Source organism: Eptatretus burgeri, chromosome 4 (assembly GCF_056783735.1).
Source record: "Eptatretus burgeri isolate ZD-2024b chromosome 4, Ebu_testis_v1, whole genome shotgun sequence".
Classification (NCBI taxonomy): Eukaryota; Metazoa; Chordata; class Myxini; order Myxiniformes; family Myxinidae; genus Eptatretus; species Eptatretus burgeri.
In genome coordinates, this window is record NC_140964.1 from 103626410 (window position 1) to 103651352 (window position 24943).

The following is a 24943-nucleotide window of genomic DNA, read 5'->3' on the forward strand; positions in this document are numbered from 1 at the left end:
TCTCCATTTGTTCTTTCATTTGCATCTTCTTCCTTCAGACCCACTCTTTTCATGTTATTGTTCATGCCTTCCTGCCATATTTTATTTGCTCTGCCTTTTGGTCTTTTTCCATTTGTCTTGAAACGTATTGTCTTCTTAACAGGTTTATCATCAACACTTCTAGCTACATAACCAAGCCATCATAATCTTCTCTTTCTCAATTCGATCTCTATGGTGAGATTTTTTTGCGTATTCCTAAGACCTTCACTCTGACGTTCATCTTTGAATGAAATGCCACACATCCATCTTGCCATTCTCATCTCTGTTCTTTCGATAATTCTTTCATTTTCTATCCTCATTTTCCAAGCGTCACAATCACACAACAGAGTTGCCTTTACAACTGGCGTTGTGCATATTATGATTTAAAGGAGAAAGACTGCTAATCTGAGCTGAACTGAGCTGGATGTGAGAAGCATGCCAGACGTACCTCGAGGAGAGAGAGCCAGGGAACATGGAGGGACAAGACAGTAGGAGGCTCAATGGGAGAGTGTTTTCGCTCCAAAATGAGCATCCTGAGTGTGTACCATCTAACTGGTGCCGCCAGCATGCACAAGCAGGGGTTCTTTGGGCCACTCTCCTACCTCTAGTAAAAGGAGGAACCAGTCTCGAGAGTCTTGGAGTGCCAACACCAAGTTCGCTTGTGCTGGCAGTTCCCTCTTTCTCACACTATTTTATATATTATTTATCGCTTGCCAGGTGTTTTCCTTCCTTATTACAGCACATGCGCTGTATACAATTGCACCGAGTTTGAAATGTCCCCGGTGTCTACCACGTCTCTGGTGTCCCCTGTCCCCCCCCCCCCACGTGCCTCAAGGCATCCAATGACGGCCGTCCGGTAGATGCAGTGCGTAACCTAGATGGAAATAGCGAGAATTGACGGAAATACCCGAGTATTTCAATGGAAATTTGTGAAACTAACACGTTATATATGTGAAAAACATTCAAATTATTGCTTGACGTGAAAAAACCAAGAAACGTGCCCCTCTCATGCATGAACGAACGAAAGACGTCATTTCCGCCCACCATCGCATTTCGCGCCGAAAGACGTCATTTCCGCCCACCATCGCATTTCGCGCCGATTGCCGAACGCTGAAAGCTAAGTTGTTCTTATGCCATCATTCTTTTGCGGCCTCCTGCCACGCTGTATCGAACAATTTCATTCCTTCTGTTATATATATAAAGGCTTATCACAATAATAACAAGATTTTTACATTTCAAATATTAAGTATGCTTTTTAATTGTTTTTCAACTGAAAAAAGCATAAATTGCATATTTTAACATTAGTGTACTTATTTGCTTCACCACACACTCTGTATTGAAGGATTTCACTTGTTTATTTTGCCATGTCACAAAATCCTACTCTTCTTTTGTTGTCTATGTCCATAGCCATAGGGTGGTCATTATGAAACATATTATATATATATATATATATATATATATATATATATATATATATATATATATATATATATATATATATATATATATATATATACACCTGTTTTGATGTGGTGTCATGGTCCCATGCCTCCTACATGTGTGTAGTATTTATTATGTATGAATCATGTTTTACAAAGTACCGCTTGAATTATTATTATTAAATCGTTTGTCGTGCCGAGGCAGCCATATTCGTTTGTCGTCTTTTCGCCCTGCCAGAAAAGGAAAATTGGTCATTCGATGCGAACTAGGGTCACGTTACTCATTGATGTCCGCACCTCCCAGTTGGAATTAAGTCTTTTGCTCGATAATCGATAATTAGACTTTAGTCTATTGATAAAATGTTGCTCGATAATTTTGGGGCTAAGCGTAACATTGTGGGCCACCAAGACCAAGACCCGGTCTCTTTACAATACAGATGAGAGCAAAGTTGATGATGCGTCATCCCAACTACCATGCTTCCCACGTAAAACAGTTTAAAGATGGAAAAATGTTCCACAAGGAATGACCCAATATCAAATCGGAGTTAAATATTGTTATGGATGTGGAAACCATTTGCATTCAACATACAGAAGTCCCAAAAGTCAGTTATGTCGTTAAGTATGTGTGTAGTCAGATCCCCTTCCTTTTGTCTAGTGGGAGAATCAAAGGCGTGCATTGCGATTTCTTTTAGTTAGGTTATTACATCGAACAAGCCATCTAACAACCATCCCATCTGCATGACCATCACGATAACATCACATAACAACCATCTGCCCATCACGATCCACCATCAACCAGTTGCCTTCTCACACCCTGATGTGCCAAGGCAAGATCTCGCGGTTCCGGTTTCTCGGCTCCCACAAACGTTGTAACTCTTTCACGACGACCTTTGCAACGTTGATACTGTTGCTCATCAAGTATGAACCCACGTGGAAGAGTGGCTGGGGTTTCCTGGCAGGGGCCGAGACCCCGCCCCGGAAGAGTGGGCCGTAGGACCCTGTCCAATCAAAGGCGGACAGCGAGGTGTATTTCACCAAGGGCCCCTCCCCGTTGTGGGAGGTCTATAAATCCCCGAGCACTCTCTGAGAGCAGTTTTGGTGGTTTTTGGTGTAAGGAAAGGGTTTTTTGCTGTTACGAAGGGGTTACAAAGGTTGTTACGAAGGGGTGGTTACAGTGGTGGTTATGAGTGCTGTCACAAGGGTTGAGCAGAAGGTTGGTCGAGGCAGCGAACGTGTCTCTACTGGCCCTCGACAAGGAAGGAAAGTGTGACCTTGACCCCCCTCCGCGGACCTCGGCCATTCACCACCCGAGTTCCGCCACGAACCTTGATTCCCACACGTGCGACTGGGGACCAAACCAGCGACCATTGTCAGGTGCCGCAGCACGGAGTACCCCCTTTCTCCGACGGCCAGGTAACCATCCGAACTCTGACCCCCAGCATGTATCTCTCCTCGGCTGCGAGGGTCCAATAAAGAATTCTGGGATTCTTTTCATTTGTGTGTGTGTCTGCGTGTGGGCCCGTCTTTAAGTAGAACTGAATAAGTGTTTTTGGATCATTGTAAATACTTCTTGCTTGCATATTCGTGTTAACTCTTGCCATTGTCTTTTACTGTAAATAAAACTTGTTAGAAATGTTCCCAATCCATTTCCGTCCCTTCTTGCATTGGTCCAGCATGGTTCGGATCTGAGTTTAGGTGGGGTTTTATCCTCGATAATCCGTTCATTCCAGCCGGCACGGCTTTGGCAGTTTCCGCTCGGCTTCACCCAAACCGGAGTTGGTAGTCGGTAGTTGGAACTCTACCACAGTCGGTGGAGTGACCCGGTTTGAACAAGACGTGCCGAGGGCGTGGTTTCCCCGGTAGTCGAAATCGCGAAGTTAATTAGGTAAATTGGTTATAGACAAATAGACCCTACGCTACGCGGTTGAAATATTGGCGACCACGGTCAGTTAAACGACCCGCCGGCTCATGGAGTTATCCGAGCGACGGCCTACAATTCCGGGGAGTCTGGTGGAGACGACGTAGCTTTCCCCACCTAGTGGTCGTTCTCGCCACCAGACCCCCGGCCCACAACAATATTATTTCCCGTTTTTACCCCTGTAGCCACCGTCACCACGCTGTGGGGAATGATCCATGGGTAAAATCCCCCCAAAAAATCGTTGAATATTTCATGCGTCTCCCAATGTTAATTGCATGTATGGAAGAACGTTTCATAAAATAATGTGCCCGTAATTGCCTTTTTTTGGTATTTGACCTTTTGAACCCCACCCCAGTGGACGGGGCCATAAATGATACTGCTCTCCCACCTTCTTGCCATTTGGTGATCATAACTACCAAATTTGGTGAATTTCTGCATAACCGTTGAGGAGGAGATAGTGTAACAGACGGACGGACAGACAGATAGAGCGGATTACAATATCCCCCATTTTTTTTTTCAAAAAGCGTAGGGATCATAAAGAGAGCATTTTTTTTAAAGATCAGCTATATTCATCGTAAATGGTACTTGATGAATGTAAACATGTAAGTTTCTGTCCATTTAAAGTCTCTTTTTTTCGTACGTACCAATCACGTTCCTTCTAGTTTGTATCATTGCTTGTTGCCGCTGATGCGGTGCCCCCTGTATGTTGGAGCATGGAATTGCGGCTTTGCCAGGGTGCCGGTGATAACTCGAATACTCATCGCTAAAGAAACCATGGGATGTTTAACATCCACCAACTGAGGCCGCTCGACGGGACGCCCAGTTTAGCGTTTATTCAAGGGACCGCACGCGCACACACACACACACACACACACACACACACACACACACACACACACACCCACACACACACACACACACACACACCACCCTGCTTGCAAAACACTGGGGTGACAGCTTGTAGCTGGGTCGAGATACGAACCCATGCTAAACAACCCAGCAGCAAGTGCACATACATTTAGGCGATTCTGCCAGCCTGACAGCCGGCCTCCCCTTTTTTTCATAAAAATGTAAATCAAGTTCATCCCGATGTTATCCTGTCTTCACGTTGCCTTCCTCCGTTCAGTTCTTCCACGAGACTTGATAGCTCTATTGACATTGCTATGAGCACAGAGTAAATACTGCATTCGATTTTATTTCATTTGACCACACAGCAGATGGAGCTCTTATCCAGTATTTCCATAGAAAATTCGACTCTGCCAAATATTAAGAACAAAATTGCTTTTGCCGTCGATTTGTGTTGTGTTTAAATCATAACCTCCCATCTGATTGTAGTTAGGCTGGTTATGTGACTAGATCTAGACTTCTCGTGTATTTCAATTTTGGTCTCTTATTTGGTCTGTCCGGTACCGCCAATTGTAACGGCTAATAGTGTTCTGTTATCAAACATAGTTCTATACACCCATCAAGGATGCAGAACACATTATTTTATTTTTAATGCAATAATATATCTAACATCATACTAAAATATGCAATTTGGTCTCTGTCTGTCTGACTGGTTTTTTTTTTGACAACGATACATTCAGTCGTTATTTATTCAACCACAACCAAACTTGACAGGAGGACTAAGGGTCAAGCGATGGAGGTTGTAAATGTAACAGCATCAACCATGCAAAAGTCTCTGGCTCAAGCGGAAGTGATGCTACATTTATTGGTCCACATACAGAACAATATATATATATATATATATATATATATATGTATGGATAAATATAAATAAATATAAATACATATATATATATATATATATATATATATATATGTGTGTGGATAAATATAAATACATATAAATACATATATACATATAAATATATATATACATATAAATAAATATATATATACATATATATATATATATATATATATATATATATATATATATATATATATATATATATATTCTGTTACTCCTCCCTTCTTAGTGAAGAGTAAGTTCATAAAGTGTCAAAGTATTGTCAACTGAACAATCAGCGTCTACAAAGCTTAAGCAACATGTTAAACTACTTATTGGCTTGCAGTGCCACCAGAAACCAAATACGAGTCAACGTTTAACCAACTTAATGTCAGGTGTATCAGTATAAGTCTGTAATGGTCATCAACACCAGTTTCCAAGAAGTTTATGGATTTAACAAACACAATCTTCATACTTCTGAGGCTTAACAATCTCGCGTCCTTGTCGAGTACACTGCACGGTTGGACGCATCTGTGTTGCAGTGTGTAATGTTCTCTCTGAGGTGTAGCTGGTTGTGGCATACCTGCTCCACTGTTCATGTCTGCACGAGTGGTATTGCTTGCATTGCTCATCGCAGCAGGTTCTTGCTCACGAGGGGTCACGACATCATCTTCAGAGGTCATGAGAACTGGTGGTGGCTCATTAGTTCTCAACAGTTGATGTCTGTTCCTGCGGAAACCACTCTCGATGCCGTTGTCAACCCAGTATGATCTAGGGTGCGAATCCACTTTGGTAACGATGGCTGGCTGCCAGGTGTTCTTCCTCCTGATGTGAACAGTGTCACCAAGCTGGAGGTTAGCCAGCGATCTTGCCAATCTGTCATGATAGACTCTGTGTTTCAACTTCTGTTGCATCAAATGTGCTCTGGGATCTACTGTTGCTGGTTTGAGTCGTGGCCTGGTGACTGGTATCTTGGATCTCATAGTCCTGCACATTAAGATCAGTGCCGGCGAGAATGATGTGCCAGTGACAGGGGTGTTTCGGTACTCCAGAAGTGCCAGGTAGATGTCGACACCAGCTTTCTTCATCATCCTCTTGATGGTTTTGATAAAGTGTTCACTTTGGCCATTGCACTGGGCAAATCCAGGACTGGATGTCGACTGTTTGATTCCCCTGTTTCACGTAAACCACCTGAACTCTTGGCTATCAAATGGCATATTGTCACTCATGAGCTCTTCGGAAATGCCATGATGCGCAAAGACCTCCTTCATCTTAGCGATGATCATGGTGGCAGTCTTGTCCTCGATCTCTACCACCTTCAGGTACTTGCTATATTAATCAACCACCAGGAGATAGTTTTTGCTTTGATATGTGAGGACATCGGCTCCCACCTCCTGCCACGCAAGCTCAGGTATGGGGTGTTGTTTCAGCGGCTCCTTGGGCTGTGCATTCCTCTGGCTGAGGCAAGCTGCACAGTTGACCACTGTCTGTTCAATGTCTGCAGTCATGTTGGGCTAAAACAGAGTGCCAGTGGCCCTGGCTTTCATTTTCTCAGCGCTCATGTGACTCTCATGTTGCAGAGCCACATCTCACTCTTCAGTGAGCTTGGGATCGCCAGACGGAGGCCCCTGGAGTACCAGTGGAAAGTGGACACAGCGACGCGCTGCTCTGGCGCATTCTCCCATACCTGACCTGACCTGGTTTTTGGTGTACCTGGCTCTTGGCATACCTGGCTCTTGGCGTACCTGGTTCTTGGCATTTCTGGTTCCTGGGGGTGACGACATGACATCAATTGGTGTTTGAGTGGAGAGCCCATTTGGAGAGAGCTCATTTGGAGAGGTAGATCAAGGCGCGCTCACACATTTTGGTCTATTTTAGTAGAAGCACGACGACTTCTGCCTTGGTAAGCTGAGACCGGATTTCTTTTTCCCCCTGAATGGTCTGATGGGTACCAATGTCTCGTGTTTAATTGTCAAGTAAGGCATAGTGATAAGCTTCTGCTCTTTGTCCAGTTTTTCTATATATGCTTGTTGAATTATTTATTTGTTTGAGAATATTTTATTGAATGAACATTTGATTGATTTGAATTCATCCATTTAATCGACAAGGAAATAAAAAGTCCTTCAGTTGATTTATTTTTCTTCATAATAAATTCCTTGGTGACGTTTCAACCTGTCCGTGATTGTCATTTCCTTCCATTAATCCAGTATTGTCCAAACCGAAATAGACTGGGAGATTATAATTCCCAAACTAATTCACCTGTCATAGTCGGTGTGCACCAGCAGTAAATGCTCGGCTGCATTACTTAAGATCTCAGGTCACCACGAAGACCGACATTTGCGTACCGCCACTAGACAACCAACCAGAAAATCTGTGGAATGGTATGTTGCGAAATTGAAAACATTTTTGGGTAAGACCAAGATGGGCCCACATATCCTTTTACAGATAGTCCGCTGAGATTTAATGGACCCGCTCAATATTGAAAGAAGAGCTCTGGGTAAAATTGTGATAGGAACCAGGGAAAAATGGGTGAAAAGGTGCTGCTGAACATTGAACAACCTCTCCAGTGAAAATTTGAAACAAAATTTACTTTTTCCCACTGCCATGACTCACCAGGCTTTGTTTTGGAGATGTGCAGGTGAGTTGGGAAATTAAGATCGGTCACGTGCAACATGAACCGAGTGGAAGTGGTTAAAATGTGTACAATGAAATGTGATATGTATAATAAATAAAGAAAACAACATCTCTTGTGGAATTGCAGGCCATTGAATGGAAGAACACCATGCCCGGTATGGCAGGTATAGTGAAAATAGTATGGCACCTGAGAGTGAAAATTGTCGTCAAATTTGTGGGTAACGGAGTGTCGTGAGTGCACGTGGTTCTGGTAATCTCTAAATGAGATAGTGGTCAGCAGCCAAGCCATTCCTTACCCAAAGGTTCTCCAGCAGGTGAGTGAAGATGGAAATCTGCCAGTGGAGGGTCAGCTATGGTTGGCCACAGTCTAAGAAGGTCCTTCGGTGACAATATGAATACCAGGGAAGGCCAATTTGGTGATCCTCCTTGGTAAGGACACAGAGTGGAAGCCATCATAGTTCTGGGGGTGGGAGGAAAGAGGGGGGCATGATTCCCTCAAGGTGAGACCATACATAAACAGACCGCCATCACTGAATCATTTTAGGACTTCTCAGCTTCTTATAAGGACACTTGGATAATTAAATGGAATGCCATGACCCTGCAGAAGTAAAGAATGAATATGTGTTGTTGATTGTGTTGAAAAATGATAGGTTCCACTTCGTCACATGCTCTTCTCTCGGTGCAAAAAATGCATGGAGCCCATTTAATTGGTTAGGAAAGAGTTAAAATGGGATTTGAGCTCAACTGATGAGTTGCAGCAGGTAACTTCCACCACTGAGGGAAGGGTTGGGGGGAGTGTCGTCAATTACTTTGTTAAATGTTAAAACGTGAATAAGATAGGCCTGTGTATTATGGTATATTGGTGCCATCTTCTCTCCCCACTCCAGGAACTCCTATGAAGACCTGAAGAAGATGGGAAAATGATAATGCCTCGTCTTGCAGGTTGACCTTGTCCGGAGACAAAGGTCCATGGGAAGGGCTGTTTATCGTTTGCGAGGAGGGGGGAGTTATTGAATTACGAGAAACACCGGATCCCCTCAGGGAGCGCGCTGGGGGTTGGTGTGCAAGTATATTTTGTGCCGTCGGTAGTGATCCCGCTCTCTCCAGCAGGGGTCAGTAAACCACGTGCACTGTGCCACGTTTACAGGCAACAATCGTAAGTAATCCTCTCCCCATCCTCATGGGGACAGGGATTATTTTGTGCCCACGACCTGAACCTGGGTACCTCAAGCACGTGTGCAAAGTTTGGTGGAGAGTTTTGAATTCTATAAGTCTCGAACACACGCACACACACACACACACACACACACACACACACACACACACACACACACACACACACACACACACACACACACACACACACACACACACACACACACACACACACACACACACACACACACACACAATTGCCTTATTTATATAGTATGATTGACCACGTTTGAAATAGCACAGTTTACAGCATTTATTTTCCATAATATGTAATAAGTAAATCTACTAGCGATAACTTCCACTGTGTGGTTGCCACTAGAAGATGGTCCTGTTAACCTAAGAGATAGTTAGAGAAGAAAGCATACACAGTACACATTCACCTATCTACAGGACAGGTCAGGCAAATATGGGAGTGGGATGCTCATTGACCTGCGTTAGGATGGGGAACAATGTCCAAATAAGGACCGCAGGATCTGAGTAGAACAGGTATCGTCGTACATGGTTGGCAAAGGTGCTAGTAACTGCGAATTGGCTGGCAGTGTGGACTGATTTTTCTTGGATGCTTGGAGGAGACACTCTTGAACAGACGACGGCAATTCAGAAAGGTCTCTTGGCTTTCCTCGTGCATGTCCGTTTCGGCCATCCTTGCGACACAAACCAATTCGGTCCAATTGATACACAAACAACAGCTCAGATCACTTTGTGCTAAATGGAAGTACCTTTCTTGGGTGTTGGTACCTCTCTCACTAACCATGGAACTTCAGCAAAGGACTTCTGTGACTCCATGGGACTCACATGATCTGTAAACTTTCTGACCCGGATTTCTGCCAATTCTAAATCCCCCTTCTGGAATTGGTGATGACAAACGTTCATGCTAATGTTTCCTCCTCTTCCTCTTATTCAGTTGATTCATCTTATCACGTGCTTGTGAGAGTCAACACCTCTATGGCTATTCTCAGAGAGCTACCTCAGTGCCACCGAGTCTGTCAGTTCACTCATGCAGAGTTACAGGAGGCTTTGGGAGGTGCATACACTGATCCTCTTAACTACAGACCTATTAGCTTACTTCAAATCAGCAATGTCGTAAAATCCATCATCGCAGTAAACATCAAATCCTTCCTTTTCTTCAATGACCTGATCTTAGATCATCAATTGGAATTCAGTGGGAATCACTCCACCTTAGAAATGCTGCTTCTGCTTTCCCACTAATGAGTGGAGGCCATAATTTCAGACATGAGATTATGGCCATCCCTCTTGACGCGTCTCAAACAATCAATGTCTTGCACACTGCCTATTTCTCTAAACTCTCTGCGTATGGTATCTGTGGTCACCTCCTCTTATGGCTTATTGACTTTGTCTACTTTCATAGCCAACATGTGGCTCTCGACAGGATGCGTTCATCTCCTCTTCCTGTCAAAGCTTGAGTCTCCAAAGGTATTGTTCTGGGCCCCGTCAAATTCCTAGTCTTCATTAACGATCTGTCTGACTCTTTGGAAAGTCCTCTAACTCTTTGCTGATGACTCCACCCTCTGCTGTAACATCCCTCATCCTTCACATCGGTATGAAGCAGCTTCTTTCCTCTCTATGGTCCTCAATATAATTATGAGCTGGTCAAACACTTGGAATATGTATTTAAATGCTGACAAATCACACACTCTCACTGCACCTCCCCAAAAGGACCATTTGGTAAACCCTCCCTTCTACTTTCTTCACAATCCCGTTGAAGAAGTTCAGTCACTCACACTCTTGGGCCTCACTATCAGCCATGATTTTGCTTCGACAAACCACATTTCTAAATTGGCCTCGAAAGCCAGTCGCCGAATGAGCATTCTCCGTTGTGTTTTTCCTTGACACACTCAAACTCTAATCCCCCTGCAGGGCCTTCATCCGCAGCTCGATGGAGCCTCCCCTTACCCTCATTCTTACCCACATCCCTTTTTCTCTAAGTCTCCCTTGATTTGGTTCCTCAACCCTGCAGTTGGTGTGTGTCCCCACCCCACCCCCCCCCCCCCGCCACAACCCCTCACCCCTGTCTTTCTACTTTCCTTTTGTTCTGTTATATCCTGATCCATTCAATGCTCTAGCTCCTCCACGAGCTTTGATGTTGTATACAAAAAAATTCAGCCTTCAGCTGGTTGTCAGTTAAAAGCTAGATGTTGTGGTATTTGTGAGTAAGCATTAGTAAATGCCTGTAAATGAATGATTAAAATGGACGGTTACATGTTACAAATTTCGTTTAGCATGGATCGGTAAATTGTCATATAAAGTGCTTGATGTAATGAGGTAATTTTGACTGCAGAGGGCAGTATTGTACTGTAAACTGCCTGATGAGATTCATGAAGATCCTGTAACGTTCTCAGATGAAAGTTCCAGAATGGACGAAAATCGCAGTTACTGGAAGGAACGAGATCATTCTGTGTTACTATATAAACCCATGAGAGGGAGGTGTAGCGTGAGAAGTGACATGTGACGAGCTGTGTGTTTCGATTGTCCCCATGCTCGATTTAACTCTGATGAGTGAATGAAGTGTTAATGTCCAGAGTGGCTGTTAACGCATGGAGCCGATTATATTCCGGTTGATTAAAACTCATGAAGATTGTGTATTAGGAAAGAATTCCTTTGAGCTCTGCAATCGTCCAGGACGGGCCAGCATACGAGAGAGAATACAGTGACATGACTCAATCATTCAACGGCCCTAATGGACGAGGTGAACATGTGTGAGTTGAGCCGGAAGGACAGAGACAATGGGCGTAAACAACCCAACATGGGAATCGGAGTTAGACATTGTATGTAATAGTGAACTTCCTCATTTGACTTTGTAACCGTTTGTTTGAAATACAAGTTTCAAAAATGTTCGGCTGTTGATGTGATCACTGCAATGCCACTCAGAAGTCAGACACCAACTGATAAAGATCCAATTGATACCTGTACAATCGTTCATAAGCATGAACTGTAAACCTGAGATTGCAGTCACTTGAGAATGAGCTGGGTTTGGCACTAGGAACAACATACATACACTAGAGGGAAGGAAACCCCAAGGTGTGTACACCAGTGAAATTTTGGCAACTGTGACAGGATCTGTCAGTGGTAAAAGACTTTATGTTGTCACAGAAACAGCAGACGAGGAAGACGACACATAAGCTACATTGCTGCAGTTGTGATCTGAATTCAAATTGACCGCTCATCCATCTGCCATGGAGTTTGACAAGTGGATTGAGCGAGGTGAGTGGCTTGGATTGAAGCGAGAGACACTAATGGCGTTTGTAAAAAAAACAGCAAGTGTCTGCAAAGGAAGAGAAGGCTCGGGACGTGAGGAAAGACAAACGGAGCATGAGGAACATGCACGGAATGAGGAGGCAGAGCATGAGGCATGCAAAGAGGAGGAAGAGTGTGAGGCACGTAAAGAGGAGGCAGAGAATGAGGAACATGCACGGAATGAGGAGGCGGAGTGTGAAGAACGCAAAGCGGAGGCGAAGCATGGCGAACATGCACGGGAAGCCGAATGTATGGAGGAAGAAATGCAAATGAAGATTGAATTGGCAAGAATACAGTTGGAGATTGAAGCAGCTGCACTTGCTCGCATCGCACCTGACACTGGTTTTATACGAGGAATGGAAAACAAGCCCAAGCTCCACACATTTGGTGAGAAACCTCGATGAGCTGGATGCATACCTTGACAGATTTGAGTGTTTTGCTGCGAGTCAAGATTGAAAAAGGGAGACCAAGATGGAACCCGAAGAAGTAAAGAGCAAAGATGGAGTCATCAGAGGGAACCTGGATAGGATTCGGGTTTCAGCCGCTACTCCAGTATCCTCAAACCCATCCAGATGCAGCCAAGTGAGACTTGCAGTCTCACATTGGAACAGACAGGACTGGGCGGTCAGTCTCAGCACCCTTCAGACAGGCAAAGCCCTCCAGGTGATTACCAGTATGCCCTTGGAGAATGCTCACGACTATGATCGCTTGAAAGTGGCCTTGGTGAAGAGGTATAAACTTACAGAGGAGGGATATCACTGGAGATTCAGAGAAATTAAACCTGACGAAGGTGAAACTGTGTTTCAGTTCATGACACGTTTGAGACTGTGCTTTTCAGAGTGGACTTTGATGGCAAAGTGTGAACACAGCTTTGAAGAATTAACCGACTTGTTGGTTAGTGAACAGTTCCTTCGCGTGTGTTCTACGGAGAAGGCCCTGTTCATATGTGAGAGAGTGCCTCAGAACACGGAAGCAATGACAACTTTAGCTGAGCAGTATATTGAAGCACATGGTGGGTGTATTACAGGGAGTCAGTCAAGAAGAAGGACGTCACAATGAAACCAAGGCCGGAGAGTTTGTTGCAGAAGACTGACCCATCTCAGCCTACAAAGCCCCAATTCAGTCGAAGCGAGAGGGAATGCTTTTATTGTAACAAGAAAGGCCGCATGATGGCCGAATGTCGATTGAGCAAGGCAGCTCAGATAAGGCCACAACAGAAGGTAGCTGGTGCAGTGCACGACTTCCAGAGGAAAGATGTTATGTGCAGAGCAGAGCTGAAAGAGCAGTCTGCATCAGCTGTGCAAAAGTGTCCTGAAGGCATATGGGTGAACAAAGGAATATTTCATTCAACACATGGTCTTTAGCAGTTGTGAGAAAACCACCGCTGGCATCACCAATGGCACCATCACCGTGGATGAAGGCTACGTGGGTTCACAGAAAGTGACAGTACTCCAAGTACAAACCTAAGAGGTAAACTGTCAAAGGTTAAAAAACAAAAGTTTAGGTTACCAAAAACTGAAAAATAATGTAAATTTCAGAGTTGTTAAAAAGGCCCTTTTCACGGAGCAAGTAAATGGGTTTGTAACTGCAGATGTTCTGCAGCAATGGAAGTAAATTAAGCCTTGAAAGTTGATGCAGACAATTGCTACAGGTGTCCCAACTTTTGTCGATTAGTTACAAACCCTCTGTCTGTATAAAAGCAGTGTTGGAACAGACTGTGTTGCTGCACCCTCTGAAGCATTATTTGGACAATATCGCACTGCAGGAAGTAGTATATTGCTATCATAATGGCGAGAAAAAGACAATTAACAAAGGAAAACAGACAGACCATTATAACCCTTAAAAATGTAGGTCTTTGCTTCAGAGAAATTGCAAAGAAGCCAAGGTGTCAGTGAGTACAGTTTCCTACACCATCAAAAGGCCCTTGGAAACTGGAGAAAACTCTGACAGGAAGAGGTCTGGCAGACCCAAAGCCACAACACAATCAGAAGACAAGTTTCTGAGCATCAACAGCTTGCGTGATAGGCGGCTCACAGGACAGCAGCTTCAAGCACAGCTTAATACTGGTCGGAGTAAGGAAGTCTCAGTTTCAACTGTGAACAGAAGACTTTGAGCTGCAGGTTTGACAGGTCGAGTGGCAGTAAGAAAGCCATTGCTAAGATGGCAAAATTAGAAAAAGAGGCTTGCCTGGGCCATGAAGCACCACCAGTGGACTACTGAAAACTGGAAGGTCTTATGGACCGATGAATCAAAATTTGAAATCTTCGGTTTATCATGCAGTGTTTTTGTACGCCGTCAAGTAGGCAAAAGGGATGGTTCCTCAGTGTGTGACACCAACTGTCAAACATGGAGGAGGAAGCGTGATGATCTGGGGCTCTTTTGCCGGATCCAGTGGGCGACTTGTACAGAGTGACTGGCACCCTGAACCAAAAGGGCAACCACAGCATTTTGCAGCGCGATGCAATACCCTCTGGTCGATGCCTAGTTGGTCAGGGGTTCATCCTACAGCAAGATAACGACCCAAAACATACGTCCAGGCTATGTCAGAACTAGCTTAGAAGAAAAGAACAAGACGGTAGGCTTCAAATCATTGAATGGCCAGCACAGTCTCCAGACTTGAACCCAAGCGAGTTGGTTTGGGATGAACTGGACAGAAGGGTGAAAGAAAAGCAACCGACAAGTGCAACACATTTGTGGGAACTTCTGCAACAGTGTTGGGAAGAACTTTCCGAACAATATTTGATTTCCATTGTAGAAAGAATGCCACAAGTATGTTCGGTTGTTATATCTGCAAAAGGTGGTTACTTTGATGAGTCAAAAATTTTCATTAAATTTTGTTCAACAAAACGATTCCATGATTTCTTTTTTATCTGCAATTGTTTATTTGTTCTGTGCTTTAATTTCAGAGTACATTGAAACATTAATCTACTTAAATTTCAGTAAAAACTGGAAAAATGGGGGTGTTCTAAAACCCTTAACCAGAAGTGTGTGTGTGTGTGTGTGTGTGTGTGTGTGTGTGTGTGTGTGTGTGTGTGTGTGTGTGTGTGTGTGTGTGTGTGTGTGTGTGTGTGTGTGTGTGTGTGTGTGTGTGTGTATACATACAGTAATCCCCCGTTTCTCGCGGGGGTTACGTTCCAAACCCTCCCGCGGTAAGTGAAAATCGCGATGAATGGACGCCTCCACAAAACACGTTTTAAACACATTTTAATCTCAATTAAACACATAAAGAAAACATTTGAAGCATAAAAATGCTTTCTGTAAACTCAGTAACGTTGCAAAAACATTGTGATGGGCAGTTGCTGGCATTGTTTCTTCATGGTGGTGAGGAGAGTTTTCGCCATTGTTGCTAAGCGTTCAAGTGAGAGGCCTTCTCGTCATGCTCCTGCGATGGATCAGATTGTCCCTCCTCCTCCTCGCATGCAGACTTCGTAAGCTCAGCCAAATCCTCGTCCGTTAATGGGTCAGAGTTGGTTTCGATGAGGTCATTCACTTCGTCATACGTCATGTCGTTGAATCCTCCTCCTGGAATCTTCGCCAGCTTGACCGCCTTCTCGATTGCCGAATGGTGAATTTCGTCTGGAGAAAAGGCCTTGTATTTCTGGACGCATTCTGGCCACAGCTGCTTCCAACAGGCGTTTAAGGTTTCTTTTTTCATTTCTTGTAGAGCCTTCTGAATTATTTGCAGACACGTTGCTATCGTGAAATCACGCCAATACGCCCTGAGAGAAAAATTGTCGTCGGAATCCATGCCCTCCACGAGGTACTGCAGCGAGTTGCGAATGTAAAGCGCTGATGTTGGCTTCGTCCTTCTTGATGTAGCGTATGGTCGATTCATTCAAACCGTAATGGCGTCCAACCGCGGCAAACGTTTTTCCTTTGGGCGGCATCGTAGGGCTTGGAGAAAAAAAACGTAGAAAATATCTGTGTCGTTCACAAGCGAAACACTCAAGACAGCGAGAGTGCGCCTCGTGGGCAGCAGCCAATCAGCGCCAAGGAGAAATCAATCGCGCGCTCTCTGTCTTTGTCTCGTGCGTTGTGTCGAGCGTCAACATCGAGCGCCACGCGTTATAATTTATTGCTTAAATAATTTATATTTTATGTATTATTACCGCGATGTAACGGGGGAATCCGCAGAAAAAAATTAGTTACGTTCCAAGGGAAAACCCGCGATGAACCGGGGGCGCGATAGGTGAACCGCGATGAAGCGGGGGTTGACTGTATATATATATATATATATATATATATATATATATATATATATATATATATATATATATATATATATATATATATATATATATATATATATATATATATATATATATATATATATATATATATATATATATATATATATATATAGTCGATCTCCACCCGTCGGCGTGCGAACGACCGCGTTAACCAATAGCAGCCGGTTCGCCCACCAAACGAGCAATCTAGTCGTGACTTTCTGGAACCACGCCAGAACCCTGTCATGGTGGGTTCTCAACCCCACCACGGCCCAGTCTGTATTCTACCCACGCAAAATAGGGTCAATCGCCGAATCTCGATATACCTAAGTACTCGCGCAGGTAACCTACCGAGGGACCGTACCTCGACGCAGGTCGGCTTGGACACGAACCGCTCAAGCAGTCCGTTCCATTCGGAGATAACCGAGCGGGTATTATGCCCGACCTTGCTGGATCCGATTCTATTTAGCGGGTATTTAAAACCCAACTAATATTCCGCAATACAAGATAGCGTTCCAATAAGGGAAAGAGGACACGACGAACGGGTTTAACATTAAAACCAGCACATTTATTTACTCTACGTATGCAGAAACAATCATGCAGTCATTCAAAAACACCAACATGCACGTATACAGAACAAGCAGTGAATGCGGCACGGCACGTGGGCAAGACAAAGCGCGACAACCGTCTATAAGTAATTATTAATGTACAGTCACTTACACAGTTTTACTTACGGGAATCAGCGCCACAACATTCATTCAAAAGAAAAGCAGGAAAAAGACCCCATCAAAGGCAATGGGGTCATAATGGACCTCTTGGGTCTTCATGGCGTGGGACTTGGCAGACCGAACGAGTCCCACAAGACCGTTGCAGGTTACCTGCACCCTCGTGGTGTCTGGCTTGGGCGACCCGCGACGTCCCGTCCCCACAGCAGCTGGCGTAGCCGCGTCGAGCTTGGGCCTTCCATGTGGCAGGCAAGCTCTCTCCGGCTCTCTCCACACGAACGCGCTTGGGCGACCCGCGATGCTCCTTCCACACGGCAGCTAGCATAGCCGCGGTCGAGCACGGGCCTTGTCAAGCGGCCGGGTGATTCAGGCCTCAGTCGGCAACTCGTTTGAGAGGAACGAACGGGTCTTTGCTCTCAGAGTTGATGCTCTGTAAGAACCCGTCCGTCCCTCAGTGATGCTCAAACTGCGCCGAAGCCCGATCACCTCAGACCGCCTGTCGCTGGCTGGCGAGCTCTCTCCACATGAACGCGCAGTTCCGCGTGACACAGCAGGTAAGGCTGCGCCTCCAGCTCGCGTCTCCTTCGCGACGCCCGGACTCTCCACCGACTGCAAGCTCCAAGCTCCCGACTCCGCCACGAGCCCAGACTTCCACGCAGCTCCTTGGCTTCTGGCTTCCTCCCGACTCCCCGACCTCTCCAGAATGACTCAGACCGACGATCAACTCGCCGCGACCCAACTCGAACCCAGACTTCCACCAACTCACGCGGACTACCCCAACTGCTCGTACCGCGGAGCTCCGCCCGTCCTTATATAGGGCTGGTGAGACGCAGTTTGGCCTTCGATCCTCGACCTCTGACCTCTGACCTCTGACCCCTGCGCGGAGAGCGGACGTGCGCGAGATCACCAAGCCTCTCGATCCGATCGCCTCTGACCTCTGACCTCTGCACAGAAAGCGGACGTGCGCAAGATCACCAAGCTTGATCCGACGAGCAAACGTCCCACGTCAGCCTGCCGTGACGCAGCTCGATGCGGACTCGCCGCGGCTGGCGCAAAGATGGCGTCGTTTCGGAGACGAAGGTGCGGCGATGTTTGTGGTGTGGAGATGTTGACGGTTGCTGGCAAAGTGGTGAGGATGGCGTGGTTTGGTGAGAGGCAGGTGTGGTTGTGGTGGTGGAAGGCGGTTGGTCTGAAGCGGTTGTTGAGAGCGATGTTGGTGGTGGTGGTTGTTGTGAAGCGGTTGTTGAGAAAGATGTTGGTGGTGGACGTGGTTGGTCCAAAATAACGTTAGTAAAGAATAACGGCTAACTCAGAGATCACAGCCCGGTTAACATGAATAGTTCCCTTTAAACAACGGTGGGGAAATCTATCTGGACACGGACTTATCGGCCTAACTGATCTAGGGACCTTTATGGTGTTCTGTCAATTTCCACAGCCGTAACAATAGGTTGACCATCATCTCAAGGAGATGGGGATGGGCCTGGCATCTGCCTGGGGGATGGCCAGACGGAGGCCCCTGGAGTACCGGCGGAAAGTGGACGCAGCGACACGCTGTTCTGGCACATCCTCCCATACCTGACCTGAACAATATATTGTTGTGGTTGAGGAAATTCACAAACCACCATTCAGGTCCCGTAGGTGAGATATCTCTGTAAGTACATGTGTAGTTATCCCCAAACCCGTTGTTTAGAGGGAATAAATGTGATTCATTCGGGCTGCGACCCTTTAAGATAGCCGTTTTTCTGTTCTATCTTTATTTTGAACCAACCACGTCTCAACCGCCATCACAGCACACCATCCCGCAACCATCGCATCACTGCCATTCCAAGCGTCACCGTGGCCAGGAACCGCCACTTTAGACCCTCCGCCACCCTCACCTCTTCTCCTTCTGCGGCCATTCCCGCACCACTTGTGAACGCCGAGCGTCAGGCTGTCCTGGCCTCGTGCGGAACGCGCGCTGAGCAGCGGGTGCAAAAAGCGGCCTTTCCGAGGAAAAGTCGGATCAGGAATGATACACGCCCACTTCTGTTCCGTCCTATCAGCGAGCGCGGGACGATTTGGCCCCGCCTCCAGGCGCGTCAGAGTAGAATCGATATATGCAAATTCGAGGATCAGGGGAGGTTCACGCCCACTTTTCCTTCGTCCAATGGGCAAGCGTGGCTCCGCCCCCGAGCTCATCCTGATCCAGAAATTTGCATATGGGTTCTCCTGCCGTACTATAAAGCGCCGAGCGCGAGGCGAATTCAGTCAGTTTTGGGTCGGAAGCAGTTGGAGGCAGTCGCAGTTTTGTTTTGGGCTCGGGCGAGTTGGAGAGGTGTGGCAGCGAGAGAGTTTTGGGCTCGGGCGAGTTGGAGAGGTGTGGCGGCGGCGGAGTGTGGCAGCGGCAGAGTTTTTGGGCTCGGGCGAGTTGGAGAGGTGTGGCGGCGGCGGTCTGTGGCAACAGCAGTCAAGACGGGTCTGGAGGAGAGTCGGAGTCTGTCGGGGTTCGGAGTCTGTCGGGGAGCTGCAGAGAGGGGAAGCCGGGAGTGCGGTCGAGGTCGCAGTGGAGTCGCTCGTCGCAGGACCCAAGCAAGCCAGCTATCCTCTTTCCCCAGAGCATCAACAATTCCCCCTTCCCCCCCCCCCCCCGCGCTGAGATAGTGCGGAAAGGGGGCCCCGTTCCCACCCCATTCCAAGCAGTGCCAACGAAACCCGTGGAGGAGTGCGGAGTAGGGGCACGCCGCGGCATTTGCGGCTCATCACAAGACGGGTAGGCTCCACCCGGTCTCGCGCCCACAGCCCCGTCTGCCCCCTTGTCGTTGAGGGTGGCCCTTTTTCTTTTGCTTTTGAGTATATGTGTTGTCAGCGCCGTCTGTAAAGTAAAACTGTGTAAGTGTTGCCGTGTGCTCGCGTAGTCGGTAGTATCCCTGCATTGTTGTGTTTCTTTTGTTGCAATTGCTTTTGGTGCATAATTGTTGTAATTGTACATGTGTGCTATCCGTGTACCGCGGAATAAATGTGCCTCATGTTGAACTGTTTTTCCCGTTTCGCTTCGTCTTTTCTTTAATTGAATCTCCATGTTACTTCACGTAAAGGGTTGGTAGTGGGCTAAATACGCCCGATAATTAATCGGAACCGTCGAGGTTGACGATAGCACCGCTCGGTTATCCCGATAGTATGGAACGGGTCGCTTAAGTGGCCCGTGTCCGGAGTCGACCTGCGGCGAGGTGCGATCGCCCGGTCTACCCTCCGTGTGGGTACTTAGGTAGGTCGAATTTGGCGAACAACCCTATCCCACGCGGGGGGCCGATTAGCACGATCGTGGTGAGGCCGAAAGGCCCACCCGTGACTAGTTCCCGGCGTTAGTCCGAGAGGGTCACGACGGAATTGTCCTTCCGGTGGGCGACGTGCCGCAATTTGAGTTACGTGGCCGCTCGCACGCTGGTGGGCGTGAATTTGCAACAATATATATATACATATATATATATATATATATATATATATATATATATATATATATATTGTTGTGGTTACCAAATTCGCAAACCACCATTCAGGTCCCTTAGGTGAGGTATCTCGGTAAGTGCATGTGTAGTTAGGCCCAAACCCATTGTCTAGTGGGAATACATGTCATTTATGCGTGCTGCGACTCTTCAGGATAGCCGTTTTTCTTTTGCTATCTTTATTTTGGACCAACCGCCATGATTACCACCACAATCACAACATCAACCACCAACCAACCACCGCTTCACCACAACCGCCACGACCTTCACGTCACACCTCACAACCGTCGCATCGCCACCGTTCTTGCGCCGCCTGTGGGTACCGGTGTTGGACTCGTGCAGGGCGCGCGCCGAACAGCGTGTACAAAATCACGGATTTTGTGCTTCAAAAACGGATCAAAAACGACAAACGCCCACTTTTTGCCGTCCAATCGGTGAGCGAGGGGCGAGTTGGCCCCCCCCCCAGGGCGATCGATATATGCAAATTTATGGATCAAAAAGCCTTCACGCCCACTTTTTCTCGGGCCAATGGGGAGCGAGGTGAAAGGTCGAAGGGAGGGGGTCAAAGATGAGAGGGCGAAGTTACGGGGCGGATAAAAGGACCGTGTTCGTCAGTCCAGGAGAGTCGAGAGGCGGAGAGTAGGAGAGTAGGAGAGTGAGTAGGAGAGTCCAGAGGCGGAGAGTAGGAGAGTAGGAGAGTCGGAAACAGAGAGTCAAGACTTCGCGGGCGGTGGAGCTGCTCGTCGTGTGCGTTGGAGTCGGAACGGAGGGGACAGAGCTGTGGAAAGGCGGCGACACCAGACGAGGGGGTGCTCGCGTCGTGCAGGAAGCTGCACCCGAGGGAGGCCGACAGCGCGACCTGGCCGAGGTGGAGACGCTCGTCGCGGGATAATAAAGATCCTCTATACCCCAAGCATCAACAACCCCCTCCTGTTTCCCCCCACGCTGAGATAGTGCGACCAAGGGGGCCCCTTTCCCACCCCCTACCAGACGCTGTCCGCGAGGCCCGCGGAGTTGAGGCGCCATCGCCGCTCCGCGTCTCATCACCAGACGGCTAGGCGCGACCCGGTCTCGGCCTCAGGCCCGCCTCATCCTTGAGGGTATTCTTTCCTTGGTTTTGGGTATGTGTTGTCGGCGCCGTCTGTGAAGTAGAATTGTATAAGTGTTGCCGTGTGCTCGGTAGTCGGTATTAGCTCTGCATTGTGTCTTCTCTTTTATATTTGCTTTTTGTGTAAATTGCATTGTGTCTTTTCTGTGTGCTTTTGGTGGAATTGAATATGTGTGCTTCCCGTGTGCCGCGAATAAATGTGCTTTGTGTTGAACTGTTTCCCGCTTCGCTTCGTCATTTCTCCCATTGAATCCTCATCTTGCTTCACGTAAAGGGTTGGTAGTGGGCTGAATACGCCCGATAATTAATCGAACCGTCGAGGTCGACGATAACACCGCTCGGTTATTCTGATAGTACGGAACGGGTCGCTTAAGTGGCCCGTGTCCGAAGTCGACCTGCGGCGAGGTGCGATCGCCCGGTCTACCCTCCGCGTGGGTACTTAGGTAGGTCGAATTTGGCGAGCAACCCTATCCCACGCGGGGGCTGATTGGCTCGATCGCGGTGAGACCGAAAGGTCCACCCGTGACTGGTTCCCGGCGTTAGTCCGAGAGGGTCACGACTGGATTGTCCGTCCGGTGGGCGACGTGCCGCGATTCGAGTTACGTGGCTGTCAGCACGCCGGCGGGCGCGAATACCGCAACACTATATATATATATATATATATATATATATATATATATATATATATATATATATATATATATATATATATATATATATATATATATATATATATATATATATATATATATCCCAGCACCCCCACTCCCACTCCAAATTGATATATGTTTCTCATTCAAAGTACTTTCTCCCTCACCTTTCCTAAATTCTGCACAATCGGATCCGGAGGTTGGCTGAAGTCTGAGAATAAAGGTCAAAGACTGTTTCTTTCATAACAAGATTTTTTTAACCTCTTAGAGTAACAATACTATGATAAGGAACACCTGAAAATGCACCTATTCTTAAGATGGAAAACATCACAACCTATTCCTTGAAGGGAAATCCTAAAAAAAAGAAAAAAAAAGTCATACTTTCAGACCTGGGAGGACCTCGTTGATCCTCCACCTGACGCCCATCTAAGTCGATTACAACCAAAGAGACAGTGAAATCATGCCAGGGCACGCTGTTAACTATTAAAAATAAAACAGGTTTTTTTGGTCAGCATTAGGATTGCATTTCTGGCTGCTGATACACAAGTCAAACAATTTTTCTGGTAACATTAAATTCAAAGCAAGCTTGTTTTTTCTCAGATTAAAGTAACCAGTTTATGAGACCCAGACATGGAGGTCATGTCGATAGATTGTTGTTGAGTGAGACTACGTTTAACATGATAGGCTAAATAACTCAAGTCAATAATCAAGTACGTTTGATTTCCAACATACATGCCAATGATAAACGTTTGTGCCTCTTACAAAACCTTTTTTTAAAGGGTTTCTACAGACAAATTTGGCCTCCAAAGCCAGATACCGACTGAGCATCCTCCGCCATGCAAAGTCCTTCCTTGGTACACTTGAGTTCCTTTCCACCAACAAGACACTTTTTTTTAAATATCGTAATATACAGTATATCGTTTTTGGCCCCGTCTCTTAATGGTGAAGAATCCATTTAATTTATTTTTTAATTCTTGCATCCAGATCCAGGTCGGAATCTTCACCTAACTCGAATCGTTTAGTCTTTCTCACTTACCCAAACTGTCCACAAAATTTCGTCTGAGTCCCACCATAACTTTTTGAGATATCCTGCTCACAGACAGACAGACAGACAGACAAACAGTGGAGGAAACATACCCTCCGTCCACCTTTGGTGGTAGAGGTAAAAATAGACAAATGAAGATGTGATGTTGGTTAAAATTTATCTTGGACTGTGGTTGATAAAAAAAAAGAGTAATGTGTTTAGATTCATAATATTTGAGGGAATTTCTTTGCTGAAAACGCAAGATGATACCAAGTGAGATAACCAACAGGGTTAAACAACAAGGGTCAACAAAAACATCGAGCCTGTTCAAAAAAATTATAGGCAATTGGCCGCACAGTATAATGCTGATTGCCTATCAAGGATATCTGTATTTAAAATTAAAAAAAATCAACTTGGAGGCAATAAATATTTTGCCAAACTTGGCTTTCAGGAATGATATCCAGCACTGGCTACATACTCGAAATAGAGAATTCTACACTGAGGCAGATGGATGCTTTCGCTCCACAGGGACAGGTGTGTGTCTAAAGTTGGAGAACACCTTGAAAAGTTAAGCAAGTACCACTTTTGTAAAATCAATACATGCGTAATTACGAGTATAAATAGAAGGCAATGTTAAACTTGAAGCGTCTTCGTATTGTGGCACATGAACCTTGTGTCACAGCGTCATGAGTCAAGTGATCAGATGGAAATGCCAAACAGGCCAACCAAACTCACTTGGAACCTGAGACGGAGAATTAATCATTGGTGGGGGCATCGTAAAGAATCTCCAACCAACCTTTTGGCAGCCAAGGCACGGAGACTATTTTATATTTCATAAGGCGTCCAGTGTGGCAAACCTGTGAACATGATGACCAGTGGGGTTCTGCTTTCAGCTAACAGCATTGCATGAAGATAATAATTACAATGAAGATGCATTCAAAGAGCTCACGAGAATATCAGCATGGTATAAATCCTTCTTCATCAAACACCCTATCTTCCAACAACCTGAGGACCTCAGAGGTCATTAGAAATGAGAGATGGGTTCTGCTGTTGCAACTAATTCTACGACACAACCCTTAAAACCACCACAAATCTTTTTCGTCCTTTAAAAAAAAAATTGCCTTCAGAGAGAACATTTTGAAAAGGATGATTCCCCACAAAATGAATGGCCTTTGCAAATTGCGTTACGCTCATATATGGTGACCATGATGAAACAGATGGCATTTTGTGTCAAGCTGGCACAGGTATATAAAAAGTGAGGTTATTATGTGAAAAAAAAAAAAAGATTGCATGTTTTTGAAAATGAAAAGCATGTCTTTGCAAAGTTGTTTTTGAAAATACTTTGAACAAGGTTAGTAAATAAAACAGGAGACTTTCCTTTTTATGCACGAATTGGAAAAGCACAAAATTGCTCCAGCACGATGGTACAAGTAAAATGGGACTGAAAAATCACGAAACCTGATCCTGGCTTCACCTTGAAGGAACGTCGTACTTAATAAATTTAACCCTTCACC

The 24943-nt window shown here is 45.9% G+C and overlaps 1 protein-coding gene across 3 annotated transcripts in view; it reads right to left on the reverse strand.

Moving 5' to 3' along the window:
* LOC147028801 (uncharacterized) overlaps positions 1-24943 on the reverse strand; it is a 328207-nt gene that overhangs the window by 281785 nt on the left and 21479 nt on the right. For all 3 annotated transcript variants that reach the window (XM_085879526.1, XM_085879527.1, XM_085879525.1), the window contains exon 2: positions 8038-8201. In XM_085879526.1, coding sequence (XP_085735652.1) covers positions 8038-8201 — 164 coding nt within the window. The remainder of the gene's footprint in view (positions 1-8037; positions 8202-24943) is intronic.